Below are 15,130 nucleotides of genomic sequence, written 5' to 3' on the forward strand. Positions count from 1 at the left end.
ATGAACTTTACTAAGGCACCAGAATAAATGTCAGTTCCCTGTTAGCTCCTATCACGATCAAACTGCTAGCGATGACCTACTGAACTAAATTCGTGACCATCATGATTACTAGCTCCCTTGGGTTTCTAGGTACCTTAGAAGCCACCAGCCCTCTGTTCTCTACTTCCCCTGCCTGTGTGAACATCCTCAGATTGCAGTGAAACACAGAGCCTGAAATAGCATGGAGCACACAAAGATCCAGTGAAGGTATAACAACATAATAACCATGTGCTGCTCCGGTGTAACAAGCCTGAAGGGACTGTAAGATGCCAGCAGCACTTCTGTTCAGCTGTAAATCCTGTAAGCCAAGCCCTAGGGCACTCTACGGACTAGTTGTACTTCTGAAGACTGCCTGAAAGGAGACAAGACTGCTGGCATTTTGCATGGCATTTATAATTATGTCAGTCCTATGCTTCTGAGCTTCTGGTCATTGCCTTTGGAAACAAAGAAAACTTTCAATTTGATGCCTAATTTGTTTTCTGCTTTTATTTAGCTTTTTTGCTCCTTCCAGCTGTGGTAATGGAGGTTAAAGGAAGCAGAACATGCTGGTGCGATGTCAGCACCAACATTACTTAAGCTGAACGTTTTGTGTGCCTTGTTTACATGCTCAGGATGAAACCATTAGCAGATTTAGGGTCAGGAAAGGATTTTCCCTGGGCAAATTAACAGAGATTTATTAACATCTTTCTGCCCTCTGCTGTAGTGTAAGACACTGCCCTTTTTCTAGGAGCACCTGGCACTTTCTTTAACAAACTCTCAGCCACTGGCAATGCTCTTATTTCTTCTAACCTTGTTTTCCAGCACAGTAAAACTGGAGTATTATCAGAGGTTTTCAGTTAGAACAGTGGAAGCACTACGCAAGCTCCCTTCTCCACAATGGAGTTTCACACAAACTCCATCAGCAAAGCTGCCATGAAAGCTAGATTTAATGCAAAGCAAAGGGTTACAAATGAAACAGTAGCTAAATCAATACTAATTTCTTAGAAATCAGCTAATGCCAAAACTCAGTGGTTCCTTTGAAGACTGTGCTGACACTTTCCCCAACCATCCCTGTGGCTTGGGAAGCCAGTTAGCGTTATCCCACTGCAGCGCTGTGTTGTAGGTAAGGAACTAAGCTCCTAAGTACTGCAACAGACTTCCTAGAGAGAAACCAAGGCCTTAAATTACATTCAGATCCAGAGACTGCCAGAGCACCACTCCCTTATAATAATGTCAAATAAAAACACCTATGCTAGAGAGAGAGGTCATAAGCCTTTTAGTCAAGTATAAATAAAAAGCCTTTATCTTTGCCACCAATGAATGGTTCAAACACATTAACTTCTTCTTCCACTAGATCATCTGGCTCCTTACCCCACAACTACCATGGCCACTCATGTTCCATCCAGAATATGCCTAATTTTCATATTGAAGCTGAGTAATCACTCACTTCCTAAATAACCTACGGACCTCATGTGTATGTTGTGCAAATAGAACAAAATCTGTAAACATAACATATGTGAATGGGGAAAAAAAAAGGAAACACCCAAAAAACCCAGTCCCATGTAACCCATAGGGACTTTAAATATCATATTCATCTGCTGTCTCTGTAGGTGAGCAAGCAGGCCACTACTTGATGTTTGACACAAGACAGCAGATAAATACAAAGCCATCTGCATGGAGCAGCTTTGTCAACACTAGACCTAGACTGGAACCACTTATGGAATGGAAAAGCTGTATAAAGTTTAGACTATAACTTGGATTAATGAGGTTCAAAGAAACAGACAACTAGAAAAAGAATGGCTTTGCCACAATCAAGACAACCTTTTCAGTCATCCTTTTGATAAAGCAAACATAGGAATAAAGAAATCAGCAAAGCAGGCTAGACTGTTAATGTCTACTACAGGACTCTTGGTATGCTCCTCATTTACAGGTTTAATAAGAGTAGGGATGAAAGTACCTGATCATCTTCATATAATGCAAACTAGATCCAGCAACTTTTCCAATCAGAAATCACATGGACCTAGCTTAGCAGCCGTGCTACAAAATTTCCTGAACACTTCTTGCAACTTTTAGCACAACTAAATCAGAACAGATAACAATCATTGCTGTCTCTGCAGCGTAGCAGGATTTTCAGTGACTATTTAATTCTTATCAGCAGAGATTAGAACTCAGAATTCCTGAGATATGACCAGTAATGCAAAGCTCACATGGGATGGGAAATAAGGAGAACACTAAAAGATCCATTTGTAATATATTCCAAATCATACCTTCTTTTTGTTCTTAATCTGCATAAGTTCCTGAGAGCTTGGAAGGATACAAGAAAATCGTGTAGGCTTCCTGGGGATACTCTTCTCAGCTACAAGGACAAAGCATCATCACAGTCAAACCTATCCCCAGATGAGCATTCAGCCCACTATAGTATCCCATCATAACTTTCAATCATGAAGTCTTGATGCAATGTGCTGTCCTGCAAATGGCAGTCATATTCCTACTATTCAGTTACTATATATCTCCCACCCACCCACATTTTCTTCAGCATAATTGCATAGTAGCTTCTTGTCATGGACAACTTCACATATCCACAAAATTTAGTTTTCTGGATATTTTGACTATCTACATTACTGATCCCCTGGAGAGCCCCTGAGTACCTTAAAAATACTAAACACTGGTATGAATTTCACACACATTTGCCACAAAGTGACCCACCAGATCTAATCCTCTCCTACAAGAAATGCAAGAGTTAATATGCATATATAACACACATATAATATCCAAATATTCACCACATACCTCCTTGTTTTGAACAAACAATAGCTACAGTGGTCTATAGTATAGCAGGACCAGTCAACAAATGTGAGGACCATTCTCAGCATATACACACTCAGAGTGTCAGGGTACCACAGCGACTATTACCTGCCTCGCTTCCTCCTTCTAATTCCATGCAGCCCTCCTTCATCTGGTCAGCCATAAGGCACCCACTGGTGGGAGGACATGCCCCAGCTGGCTCCGAGACTGCACTGGAAGATTTTCCCTCATTGAGTACTCTCTCATTATCTGTAGAAGATTTAAAAAAGCAAAACAAAACCAAACAAAAAAACCACACACACATAAATAAACCCATAAGCCAAGGAAAAAGCTAGCAACAGAGAAATAATGAACTAATCACTCTAAACTGAATGTGAGCTTATTCAAAGGAGTTCCCCCCAGTAGCTGTGATTGTTCAGTGTCCTCAGTATTTTGTCTACATGAATTCCATGGCACACCTTCCTTCTGTTGTGACTGCCAGTGTTGACAGTCTTTATATAAGGGCCTTGACAGGCCTTTATATAAAGCTTCATGAGGGGCACATTTTAACATCCACAAGTTTTACAAATAGCAAGGTTATCAACATCAGTGTGTAGTTATAAAACATGCAACAGGAACACTGAAAACATATATTTAAGGAGCTTACTATGTCAGCTACCAAAACAAGATCTGCCAGTTTAGTACAAGACTAAGCTTAATATCAAAATATATTAAAAAAAAACGGTCTTACTATTGCTTGTTTCTTTGGTGCAGTTCATGGTTTCTGGGCTTGATTTGGTAAGTTCCTTCTCTTGTTGATATATGTTGCTCAGCACTTTGGCCTGGCAATGTGCCTCAGTACTATCTATCACTGTCAGCAATGCTTCCAGAGACAGCAGATGGACAGTATACAGCTGTCCAGAAACCGGGAAGGCATTCTGGGAAATAAAGTGTAGGTATTGGTCAACTTTCATGCCTCTCTCACCATAATGGGGGAAGGAAGTTTCCCTTACAGCTTAAGGAAGCCTAAAGCGTACAAAAGAACACCCTAAACTTTTCACACAAAGCTTTCTAGCAGATACCTAATGGTTTATCTGCTCTGATGTTATTAAAGCATCATGACTATTATTTTCGCTTCTGCTTCCAAGTGTTGAATGGCCGCCTTCATCTCTACAGACTACTCGCCCCAAATCTTTCAACCACTCCCATTCCCAAGTTCTGCACCTGTGCTTACCCTTGTCCTGAGTTACCGGCCTCCCCCTCGGCACCCCGAAGGAAGCTCCCACCCTCCCTCTCTCCCTCCCGCTGCGGGCGGCAGCCCCGGCCCGCGGCTCAGCACCTTGGAGAGCAGCTTGGTGAGCTCCTCGAAGAGGTTGGCGCAGTAGTAGTCGCAGTCGTAGTTAATGTAGAGCTCAGTCACGAAACTGGGAATCCTCCACAGCTGAACAATGGCTTCCAAAGCCATCTCCTTCATTTCATAGGGCATCTTTGGGTTTTCCACAGTGATTATTTCCATCAGCTTCTTGATGTACATCTGGCAGAAACACAGGGTAGCTCAGTTTAAGGAAAAAAAAAAAAAAGAAAGCAGGACAGTGAATAGCTTTGAGGACTACAGAAATAGATTTAAGCTACATCTTCCCACGTGAGACTCCATCTTTAATGATGGCTCATTCTGAAGGAGGTTCTAGAAAGGTTTCAAAGAGTTCTACCTTTCAGTGCACTTGGATTTACCTTTCAAAAAATACGATACAAAGACAGGCAGTGCAGCAGACCAGTCTCAAAGACATTTTATTATCCAACAAGAAAAGGCCTACATAGCCTACCCGTAACCCACTGAGTCATTTACACAAAGGTAAATTGATTTAGACTGTGTCTTACTGTCTAGCTCTGCGCATTTAACTGAAGTCCAAGAAACTACGGCTAGGCACCCAGTGATACTCAAAAACTCACCTCCAGCTGGAACTTCAGATGCTCTCTCATGCTCTCAAAGAGAAGAAAGCACACCCTGAGGGAGGCTGCATACAGATTGAGCCGTTCAACACTCAGTAGCTGAACAAGAAACAAACAAACAAAACCCACTTTAAGAATTAACAAAGGCTAGTCATTATGTGCTATTAAGTAGTAGCACTGTGGCAGTGCAGACCTACAACAGCCACTTCACCTTCCACAGCAACAGTATTTCAAAAACCATTCCCTTATTCAACCTCCTGGTCTCACTTTTTGCTAGTAAGGATGAATATACTTAATTCCCTACAGCTTGTGGTAGGACATTTCCTACTACAACTTTGTTCTTTTGCTAAATCCACAGATCTTTTAGTGAAGAAGGAACCTGGGAGAAGACCTGCCTCTGAGATGGCCCTAGTGCAGTTAATAGCTTGGTACTCCAAAGGTTTTGCCTGCTACTAAGCTGGTGATTTGCAACCATGATTACCTCAAAACCAATTATATCAAAACACAGTGTTATCCCACAATAACAGTTCATTCAAATCACCTTCATCCTTCTTGCCCCTGGTCTGATTAAAATAGCACACAACCTCTCTGGCTTTGCAACAGCACTACTTCACTGGTGAAATTCAGAACTCTCATTGCAATTCAGCAGAGAGCTTATTTGAAGACCAAGACCTGCCAAACCTAAGGATCCTAAATTCCAATAGACTCTGATGCACACTAGTATCCGACTCGCCAGTGCCATATGGCACGCTAGTAGCATAAGTCAGACTCACTTGAAATAGATGTCGGCACAACTCCTCCTTCACAAGTCCCAAGAGGGACTGGCAGTTTGCAATAGGTGCTGACTCCAGGGCAACAGTTAGCAGCTGCAGCCCCATGTGGATCATCACCTCAGAGTTGTGGCGGTCATGAGGGTTGGTGAGTGAGATAAGAAAGCGGAACAGTTCTCTAATACATGGAAGTCCATATGGGACCAGTGCTGCTCCTAAAGGAAAGTAAGAGAGATTAGCATTCTCCAGTTTGCTCCTGCTTTTTGCAGGTGCCTAACAAGTGTTACAAATGCAATTGTTACAGACCAGCTGAGGAACAGGAGCTTATAACCCTCTTAGCAGAAAGCAAAACAGAGCAGCGGAAAGGAGGAAGGACTTCACAACGTTGCCCACCTCTCACCTTCTTTTTGGGAAGACTGAGTAAAACGTACTCCTCGGGGATTTACATAGTCCATGTCATGAACTGAGGCAGAGTCAGAGTGTTCTGCTACAGATGTGCACTCCTCTAGGACCTCAGGGATAGACTCAACAGAAGCTGACTGCATCTTCTCCTCCCTCAGACTTTCATTCTTCATTTGTATCAGTCATTTGAGAATGAAAGAAGCAAAACAAGAGTTAACAAACACTAGACAAGCTAGAAGAAAGGCTTACTTGTTCACGGCTCATTCGGAACTACTAAAACTACACAGGTCACTCAGGGAAGAAGAGTAAGAAAACTAAATTTAAGAGAAAAGAGCATTTCTAGATCATCTGCAGCCCTCTCTGCCCTTTCACTTCCATCTAGTTCTTATCTATTTTACATAACTCTAGGTTGTAAAGACTAAGGACTTTACTTTGAAGGTACTCCTATAGCCTATCATTCTGAGAGAGTTGGGGCTGTTCAGCCTGGAGATGAGAAGGCTCCAGGGAGACCTTCTAGCATCCTTCCAGTACCTGAAGGGGCTACAGGAAGGCTAGGGAGGGACTTTTTATAAGGGCAGGTAGTGACAGAACAAGGGGAAATGCTTATAAACTGGACTAGAGTAGATTTAGATTAGATATTAGGAAGAAATTCTTCACTGTGAGGGTGGTCAGACACGGGAACAGGTTGCCCAGAGAAGCTGTGGATGTCCCCTCCCTGGAAGTGTTCAAGGCCTGGCTGGATGAGGCTTTGGGCAACCTGGTCTAGTGGAAGGTGCCCCTGCTGATGGCCGAGGGGTTGGAACTAAATGATCTCTAAGGTCCCTTCCAACTCATATCATTCTATGATTCTATGATCAGTTCTTACTGCCCCTGGGGTTTGGATTTGGCTGATTTTTTGATTTAAAATGTAACATAATTTCAGCACATTATTCTTATCTATGCTTTATTAGCATTTTTACCATTCAAAATATCTGCAGATCTGAAAGGTTCCCTGCAGCTCTAATCCATCCTCTCAACAGTATTACCGTTGCAGGGGAAGCGGAGACAACATGGAAGAAAACTTACTGAGAAAGGCCTTGGTTCAGGTTAGTTACATTTCACAGCAACAGCAATGCACATGCACAAACACCAACAGCTGAATTTCTACAAACTTAAGAAATTTTTTTCACTAAAGACAGTAAAATGAGTTCTGCAGATTTCCTCTTTGTCTCCCTCTAACAGTTTCTCCTTTAGTTAAGGCTGATGGTATTGGCAGGAGTACAACTAGATACACAGGTGTGTTGGGCTGCACAGTTATGATTTCTAAGCCAATGGGGATGGTCTCAAGAGAAAACCAAGAATGAATGTTTGTGAATTTACAAATCACTTGCAGCGAAGGATGTTTTATTCTGACTTTAAGCCTTGAAATAGAATGGAAACACTATGACCAAGAAGAGAGATAGAAAGAGAGTAACTGTGCTAAATCTGTAACAGGTTATGCTGAGAGTTAGACATTTTCTTTGTAAGTTGTATCCATGTACCTGGAGCTCGGGCTGATTTTGATTTTCAGTGACTTTGGCCTCATTTGAAGGCACTCCTGCATTAAGTCCCAAAGAAGTGACTTGGTCCAAGTCTGTCAGGTCTTCCTTGGAGGTAGTCTGAGAGGACAACTCCAAACCACTGTCTGTAGCAGGGCTGACTGCAGATGAAACATTTTCTGAGCTCCCAGAGGAGCTAGGAGAAGGAGCGTCTATGAAAGTAACTCCACCTGCTGATGAGAAACATAAGCAAAAAGATCAATATTATTCTGTCCCTCAGCCACAAGTTCCTACATTGAATATAGCCCTAGAGCAATAAAGAGTTACTTTGATTACTGCTTCACACTACAAATTATCTCAGATAATTATGCATTAATGTAGGGAATGTAGGTAAGTTCTCTTTTGCCAGGTATTAACAAATCAAATAGATGAACAGGTGAGATACTAGCAGTTCTCAGAATTAAAATACAACAGTTGGAATCTAACATATTCAGCAAATAAGATAATTAACAGTTAGATAAAGGGTGCAGAGGGTTTCTCTATAATGAAGAAGAAATCTAAAAATAGTCCAAAAGGTGAACCTTACTCTTTGATGCAATGGCACAACCGCTTTAAAGACCTGCATCAAGGACTGGTCATTCCTTCAAAGTGAGAATTTTTAACTTGATTGGAAGGCAAGACCTACTTCTTTAATTCTCCTTAAGCAAATGGTATTGCAATAGAATTCAAATGAGTCTGAAATGGAGCAGTGAAGTATTTTTATTTTTTCTATATATGAGATAGTGCTCCAAGAATCTAAGTTTTCCTTTAAAAGAAACCCAGATATTTGCAGCTCTTAAGGTTCTGAGTAGAACTTAAAAACGTAAACTAAAAAGAGAAGATATACTGCAGGGCACAGTAATAAAGGCACAAACCAGAGTTATGTTATGAATTTACATGTGAACTGTGTATGGTTTTGCACAGTGGTGTTTTATTGCTGACTTGATTTTTGGAAATGTCTTATGTAAGTAGCAGGACATTACTTGATTTTTAAGAAATGAAATGGAATATATGATCAATTTTGCAATCTGTTCTTCACCTGCTAAGCCAAGATTCTGGCCTAAAAAGCACAGCTAATACATTACCTAGCACTACAAGGTCAGAGTTAATGACGTGCTTCATAACACAATCCAACTTTCTCTCTAAAACGTTACAGAAGTTATAATACTGTTTAATGGAATTTAATATGTATTTGGAAACTTAAATATAACGATGATTTATGTAGAGATAAGGTCTCATCTGGATGCATCCTGAGTTATATGCAATTTGACCACATTTATTATTTCCTTTGTTTTTACCAATCGTACTGTTGTGTAGAAACACACTTGGAATCGTTCACAGTACACTGAGCAGTTTCCTGTGACAGAGTAAGTGTCAGAACTAGGTATTTTACACAGCTGCTGTTCCAGTTTTCCTGTCTGCTTCCTTTCACTGTTCATGTTTATGTCTGAGGCCCTCAAATTGTAGAGTGCACAAGAGTACTCTGCAGCCAGAGAGACTCATTTATCCAGAGAAGAGGTTAAAAATAGTTATAACTATTTAGTCTACTCCTCTGCAAGAACGGGATATGGAAGCCCCCAACATGACATTCTTGAGCTCGCAGCAATAGTCACAATCTGAATCATTTCTGCAGGCTGAATCCAAGCATGCAGAAAAAAGAAGCATGCATATACCCCTTAGTCTCCTGCACAAAAGGCCCTTTCAGGTACTTCTGTTGTTCCCTCTGCTTTTTTCCCCTACATAATAATAGTCATAAGTACACCTCGTATTTCCCTGTCTCTTAATGAGTGTAGCCTTTTATTCAAATTTCATGGACTGTGAGTGCACACTTTCAATCTTTACCTTTGTAGTGAGAGATCACAGAATACCAGGTTGGAAGGGACCTCAAGGATCATCTGGTCCAACCTTTTTGGCAAAAGTATCTGTTCATTCAACCATTCTTGATATCTAGGTTTCTGCACATCCCTCAGTTCTACCCATACATTTTCCCCAGCCACACTCTGCTCTTCCCTCATTACCACCTCACCCTTTGGTATACCCTTCAGGAAGACAGGGAAGAATATGTCACTTAAATCAACAATCTCCTCTTGCAGGAAACCTTCTCCTCAGCTCCATTCCCCTTAGCTCTCCTCTTGCCAGTGTTCTTGTTCTCAATCTCTTCCATGCACCTGCTGCACCCTCCAACTCCTCTGCACCACGGGGCTGCCCATAACCTCAGCCACCTCTCCAGGTCCCCATTCTTTTGTACAAACTACTCCTGTAAGGCATGCTGAAGGCAGAGAAATGCTGTCAAGTTAGCCACAGGACCATGCTTTCCTCCAGCACTATGTATTCCATCTCCTTCAAACTGTCTCTCCTGGACCTGAAAAGCTATGATAAGTTTTACTGCTCTAATATAAAAAAAAATCTAATGCAAAACAACGTGTTAAGAGAAATGAAACAAAGATAGATTCAAAAAAATCTCTAGAAAGGATGCTGTCTCTTCTCTGGAAACAGATTTCAACTTACCCACAACATTACTACTAGCACTGGCTGCTGGTTGTTCTGTCCCAGAAGAGACCTTAGTTACATGGCGAGGAGGTCTTGGTGATCTCTTCTGCTTTTTCCATTTTGATGATTCACTCATTCCTCCAGCTCTCATTTTCAACTGAAAACCATAAAGGATTAAGAATATCAGTACAACAAAACCACACAGCACAATAGATTATACAAGCCAACCCACAAAGGCTGTCTCAAAAACTTCAGAGTGAGGCAACAGCACTTAAATATACCACACAAATTAATCAGCACCTCAAAATCATGCAAATCAGCCCCTGACTCCCCACTCCCTGCTACTCTACTAGCCAGCACTCCCTACCTGAACCAAGGGACAATTTACTACAGTTACTCTGCTATAATATCCACTGAATAGTTCAATTATTACAGTACTCCCTTTTCCCTAATACCTCCTAGCTTTGTATTAAGATAAAAATTCTCTTAGACCTACAGCCACATGTCAAATCTCTTTGTTTTTGACAATGTTTCCAAACTTCTAAAGGGCATCAATTAAAGTACATAAGCAAGTAGTAGTTAGGTCTGACACTCAGTTAAAATTTCACCATCTATACAAGAAGGCTGAGAATGGAGCCTGTGCACCCAGTCCCACGCTGCACTGCCTATAGCTCAGTCACTTATCCCTTGCAGCAGTTCACTCTTCATCTTTGTAGCAATTGCCATGTATCTTTCACTGTTAACAAGTGCTTAACAAACCTCTCACTCCTGGTGCACAACCCATTGCAAATAGCACCCTAGTGGGTTAGAAACAAACCATATTCTGTTTTCACCTGCTTTCCGTCATTACTCCTCTTTAGATCTAAATCTTGACTTCCTTCTGGACCAGGATCCTACTTCTAGTTCATATACAGATCTTTGATCAGGCAAACAAGAACCATAGTAGGAGCAATGCACAGTGCATGGCATTTGCTGCAGCATGCTGTTATTGAAGGCATGCACAGACACGTCAGAACTTCTTAAGAACAATACAATATTTAGTCTCATTGACAATGGCAACAGCAGGTCTGAAAACAGCTTCCTTCTAAAGTAAGTTCCTAAGTGCAGAATTGCACTTACTCTTGGGTTTGGCAGCTGTAGTCAATTTTTCTGATGCCATCACATCTCTTCAATTTGAGGTGAAAATTTAACCACTAAACAGGTACCTTCCACGTAGTGGAAACCATTCAGCACATCTCAGCACCAGCCTCTACTTGGTATTCTTCTTTGTAAATTTACCACAGTTAAGTTACATTTTAGGCTGTAATATTCCTTATTTCTTATATCCCTAGCATCAGATTTAAATTCTCTAGAAGACAGCTATATTCTTTAGTCTCTTCCTCTTTCTGCAACTTGCCTCCTTCCAGCTACTACTCTTCTTAAATACTAATAAAACTTCTAGGTTCCGCTACTGTTTTTCCACCTTTTTCCCTTTTCCAGCTAGAATTTTAACTCCTTGTACACAGCCTGTAATGTTTCTCATTTAAAAAAGTTTGTGAAAATGTTACGTCCCAGTGCAGTAAACCTTTTGTGTAACTTTTCTTTGTACCACAAATTCTATTTGTTTGATGACTAATCCCCAAGTTTTAGCTATGCTACAGTTTCCTTGAGCTTGGTAATTAACAGCAGACTCAGAATTACTGTGCTCCTTGTTATTTCCTCCAAATTCTGCATCAAGGATCTCTTTCTAATAGCCATATTTATTTTTTCTCCATTTTCACTAACTTATAAAATAAAATTTGAAGATGTATGGTTCATTGTACCAAACTACTTCAAGTAGGAAGCAAATCTGGAAGCATTATGTGTGAAACCCAAGAAAGTCTGTTTCACATACTTTCAAACTAACAGACTTTGCTTCTAGCTAATAAATCCTGTAGCCATGATTTGCCAGGTAAAAAGTCACTTGCTAATAAAAATTGGAGGGGCACGGAATAGGATCAGCAAAATGAAGCCAAGACATTGCTAGGAGCTAACCATGTTGGTCCCACTCCTTTTACCCTCAGTCATGCCCCTGGGAAAGAGGCAATTTTTGAACCATCCTATCAGAAAGTTCAAGTTGACAATTTTATTACTAATTCTGATCTCCCCTTTCACGTAACACCAAACATCATCTCAGTTCAACACTAGCCCTTTAAAAAAAGCCCTTTTCCTCAGACACAATACCCATTTTTAGTGATTGTCCTGTGCTTTCTATCAGCTCCAAGATTTCTCCTCCTGAGGTTCATAAGGGACATTTGCATTTTGATGAACCAGGGCCATCTTTCAGAGACTGAGTCACAACAGCCTCACATGGATGGGCAACCATTTAGTCAGGGAAGCAAAAAGACTCAGTTGATTTTTCAAGAATCTCAAACATTTAATCAAAGTACAAAGCATTTAGACAAGAATCTGAGATTATTTGGGGTTTTGGGTGTTGTGTGTTTTGTTGGTTTTGGTTGTTTGTTGGTTTTGGGTTTGTTTGGTTTGTTTTTTTTTTGGGGGGGGGGCAGGGCTTGGAGGAGGGCAGCAATTGAGTATTGTGGTTTTGGGGGGTTTTTTTGACAATTTAACAGAAAAGTGAGATTACCCAGTAGGTCTTTTCCACCTCGTACCATTCAGTATTCCACACTCTACACAAACAGGTATCTTTTATTAGAATCACCTACTAGGATTACCTAGGACTACCTCCCATATTAGTCCCCCCTCTCTTTTTTTTTTTTCTTTTGCTATCTCCTATAAATAAGAGATAGCAAACTACAGTGACAATTGCATAGCTTTAAAAAAATCGCAGAAGCAAACAGAAACACTTAATAGAAATATTTCACCAGTGTCCAGGGGCTATATGCTATTTTAACAAACAAACTCTGAGTTTGAGAATTCTAAAACAAAACATGTATCAAAGGACAACATTTTTAATTCTGCATTTCATTTTGTATTGAATTAAAATGTAACAATCCCATAACTCCTTGCTTTTTCTGTTAGCATGAAAGTGTCAAAAAACTTCTACAGTTAGCCTTTGACTAATGGAACTACTTCTAATGCTTGTTTTTACCTTCAATACCAAGGCATTTCCTGATTTTGCTAGACAGCTTGGTTGTATGTTAGCAGGCTAAGATTTTAAACCTTAGGTTGCTTTCTTGACTAAATGCTGCAGGCAAATGGCATTTAATAGATCATTAAAATACCCTGAATTTTAAACATAATCTAAAACTTTCCTTCCCTCTCCAATGCTCATTGATATTATAGTTGCATTAGTTTAATAGTTATCCATGTCCTTCAAGATCAGATTAAGCTTGTACCTACACAGTAAAAACCCGCTGAAGTTAGTATTTAAAAACAATTCTTTAGAAATCAGAGTAGCGAGGGAGCTCAGAGCTACTGCTCATTCATCTCAGAACTCAGTATGGATTCCATTACATTTATCTGAGTTACCTTTGCGTAAAGAAATGTGTACACAAAATTGTAGAAAAAAAAAAAATTACAAGACTGCAAATGCTTCCTTTGATAGATGAGGTTTTAACAGTAAAGCTCCAGCTAAGGTCTAAGAAGGTAAAGAAAAATATAATACTACAAAATTCTTTTTAAAGGGTCCATGAGATCTAATTTTTCTACAAGCCACCTTACCTGCACTCGCTTGTTTTTCCATAAGATACTGTAAGCCTCAAGAGAAAAGGGCAGGGGCCAATGATTAGTAACTAAAGTGATTATACTCAAACATGAGCTCATTCTAGATGCAGCATGGAACTGGTCAGCACATCAAGTAGCGTTCAAGACACAAAAGCATGCAGAGAGAACGCAGTCCACAATCCAAGTTCTGGAGACACTGATGCAGTCCAGTCATCTCACCTACCTGCCTGCCTGCAGTACAACAACTAATGAAGTTTATCTGGTGAAATGTATTTATGCATCTTAGGCAACTATGAACATAATCCACTCTCAAAATCTGTGAAAATTCAGATCTGGGTTCCTCCTGACTCCCACCGCAGAAGCCAGTGCTTAGCTACAACAATTTCTACTGCAAAGGGAAACATTTTAGTCTTTCTTGTGTGTAACTGCAGAAATCTGCGAGCCTCCAGCCACTGCCTTTCCAAACCGAGCGCAGACACAGAGCAAAGGAATGGCCAACACATCTCCAAAAGTTCTGTTCAGCTCCTTTTGCACCAAGTAGCACTAAGGGCAGACAAGAACTAAAGCTACATTAAGTTTATGAACCAGCACAGAAAACTGAGAAGGGTCCCATCTAAGCTAGTTTCTCAGGGTTTCTATCATCAGTCTAAAAACAACACTCTGCAAGCCTACAACATTTCTTTAGAAGTATTTTCTAGGGGAACTAGCAGGGACTAACACATTTCGTAATTCAGTTTGGCCCCACTTATCCTGCTGGAAAAGCTTAGTCAGAAGAAGGAAGCCTACAAAATGTGGAAAAAAGGACTGGCCACTTGGGAGGAATATAGGGACATTGTCAGAGTATGCAGGGATGCAACAAGGAAGGCCAAGGCCTGCTTGGAATTAAATCTAGCACGGGATGTCAAAGACAATAGGAAGGGCTTCTTCAAGTACCTCAGCAGCAAAAGGAAGACTAGAGAAAATGTGGGGCCACTGCTGAATGAGGTGGGTGCCCTGGTGACAGAGGATGCAAAGAAGGCAGAGTTACTGAATGCCTGTTTTGCTTCAGTCTTTACTGCCAGTCCTCAGGAATCCCAGGCCCTGGAGGTAAGAGAGGAAGTCTGGAGACAGGAAGACTTTCCCTTGATGGAGGAGGATCGGGTTAGGGACCACCTAGCCAAACTTGACACCCACAAATCACAGAATGGTAGGGGTTGGAAGGGAAGGATGCAAAGAAGGCAGAGTTACTGAATGCCTGTTTTGCTTCAGTCTTTACTGCCAGTCCTCAGGAATCCCAGGCCCTGGAGGTAAGAGAGGAAGTCTGGAGACAGGAAGACTTTCCCTTGATGGAGGAGGATCGGGTTAGGGACCACCTAGCCAAACTTGACACCCACAAATCACAGAATGGTAGGGGTTGGAAGGGACCTCAGCAGATCATCTAGTCCAACCCCCCTGACCAGCAGGGTCACCCAGAGCAGGTCACACAGGACGGCATCCAGGTGGGTTTGGAACATTTCCAGAGAAGGAGACTCCACA

General features: G+C 41.1%; 1 protein-coding gene across 1 annotated transcript in view; it reads right to left on the reverse strand.

Annotated features, from left to right (window-relative positions):
* The window catches only part of GBF1 (golgi brefeldin A resistant guanine nucleotide exchange factor 1), a gene marked incomplete at its 5' end in the record, with an annotated part of 34,420 nt that extends 20,432 nt beyond the window's left edge, over positions 1-13,988 (reverse strand). Inside the window, 11 exons of the mRNA XM_010175850.2 lie at positions 2,286-2,374; positions 2,932-3,072; positions 3,554-3,740; positions 4,142-4,336; positions 4,753-4,851; positions 5,526-5,737; positions 5,923-6,091; positions 7,445-7,671; positions 9,989-10,127; positions 13,613-13,648; positions 13,923-13,988. Of these exons, the coding sequence (XP_010174152.2) occupies positions 2,286-2,374; positions 2,932-3,072; positions 3,554-3,740; positions 4,142-4,336; positions 4,753-4,851; positions 5,526-5,737; positions 5,923-6,091; positions 7,445-7,671; positions 9,989-10,127; positions 13,613-13,648; positions 13,923-13,988 (1,560 nt within the window). The remainder of the gene's footprint in view (positions 1-2,285; positions 2,375-2,931; positions 3,073-3,553; positions 3,741-4,141; positions 4,337-4,752; positions 4,852-5,525; positions 5,738-5,922; positions 6,092-7,444; positions 7,672-9,988; positions 10,128-13,612; positions 13,649-13,922) is intronic.
* Positions 13,989-15,130: the final 1,142 nt, after the last annotated feature.

This window comes from Antrostomus carolinensis, unplaced genomic scaffold (assembly GCF_000700745.2).
Source record: "Antrostomus carolinensis isolate BGI_N321 unplaced genomic scaffold, ASM70074v2 scaffold18189, whole genome shotgun sequence".
Lineage (NCBI taxonomy): Eukaryota > Metazoa > Chordata > Aves > Caprimulgiformes > Caprimulgidae > Antrostomus > Antrostomus carolinensis.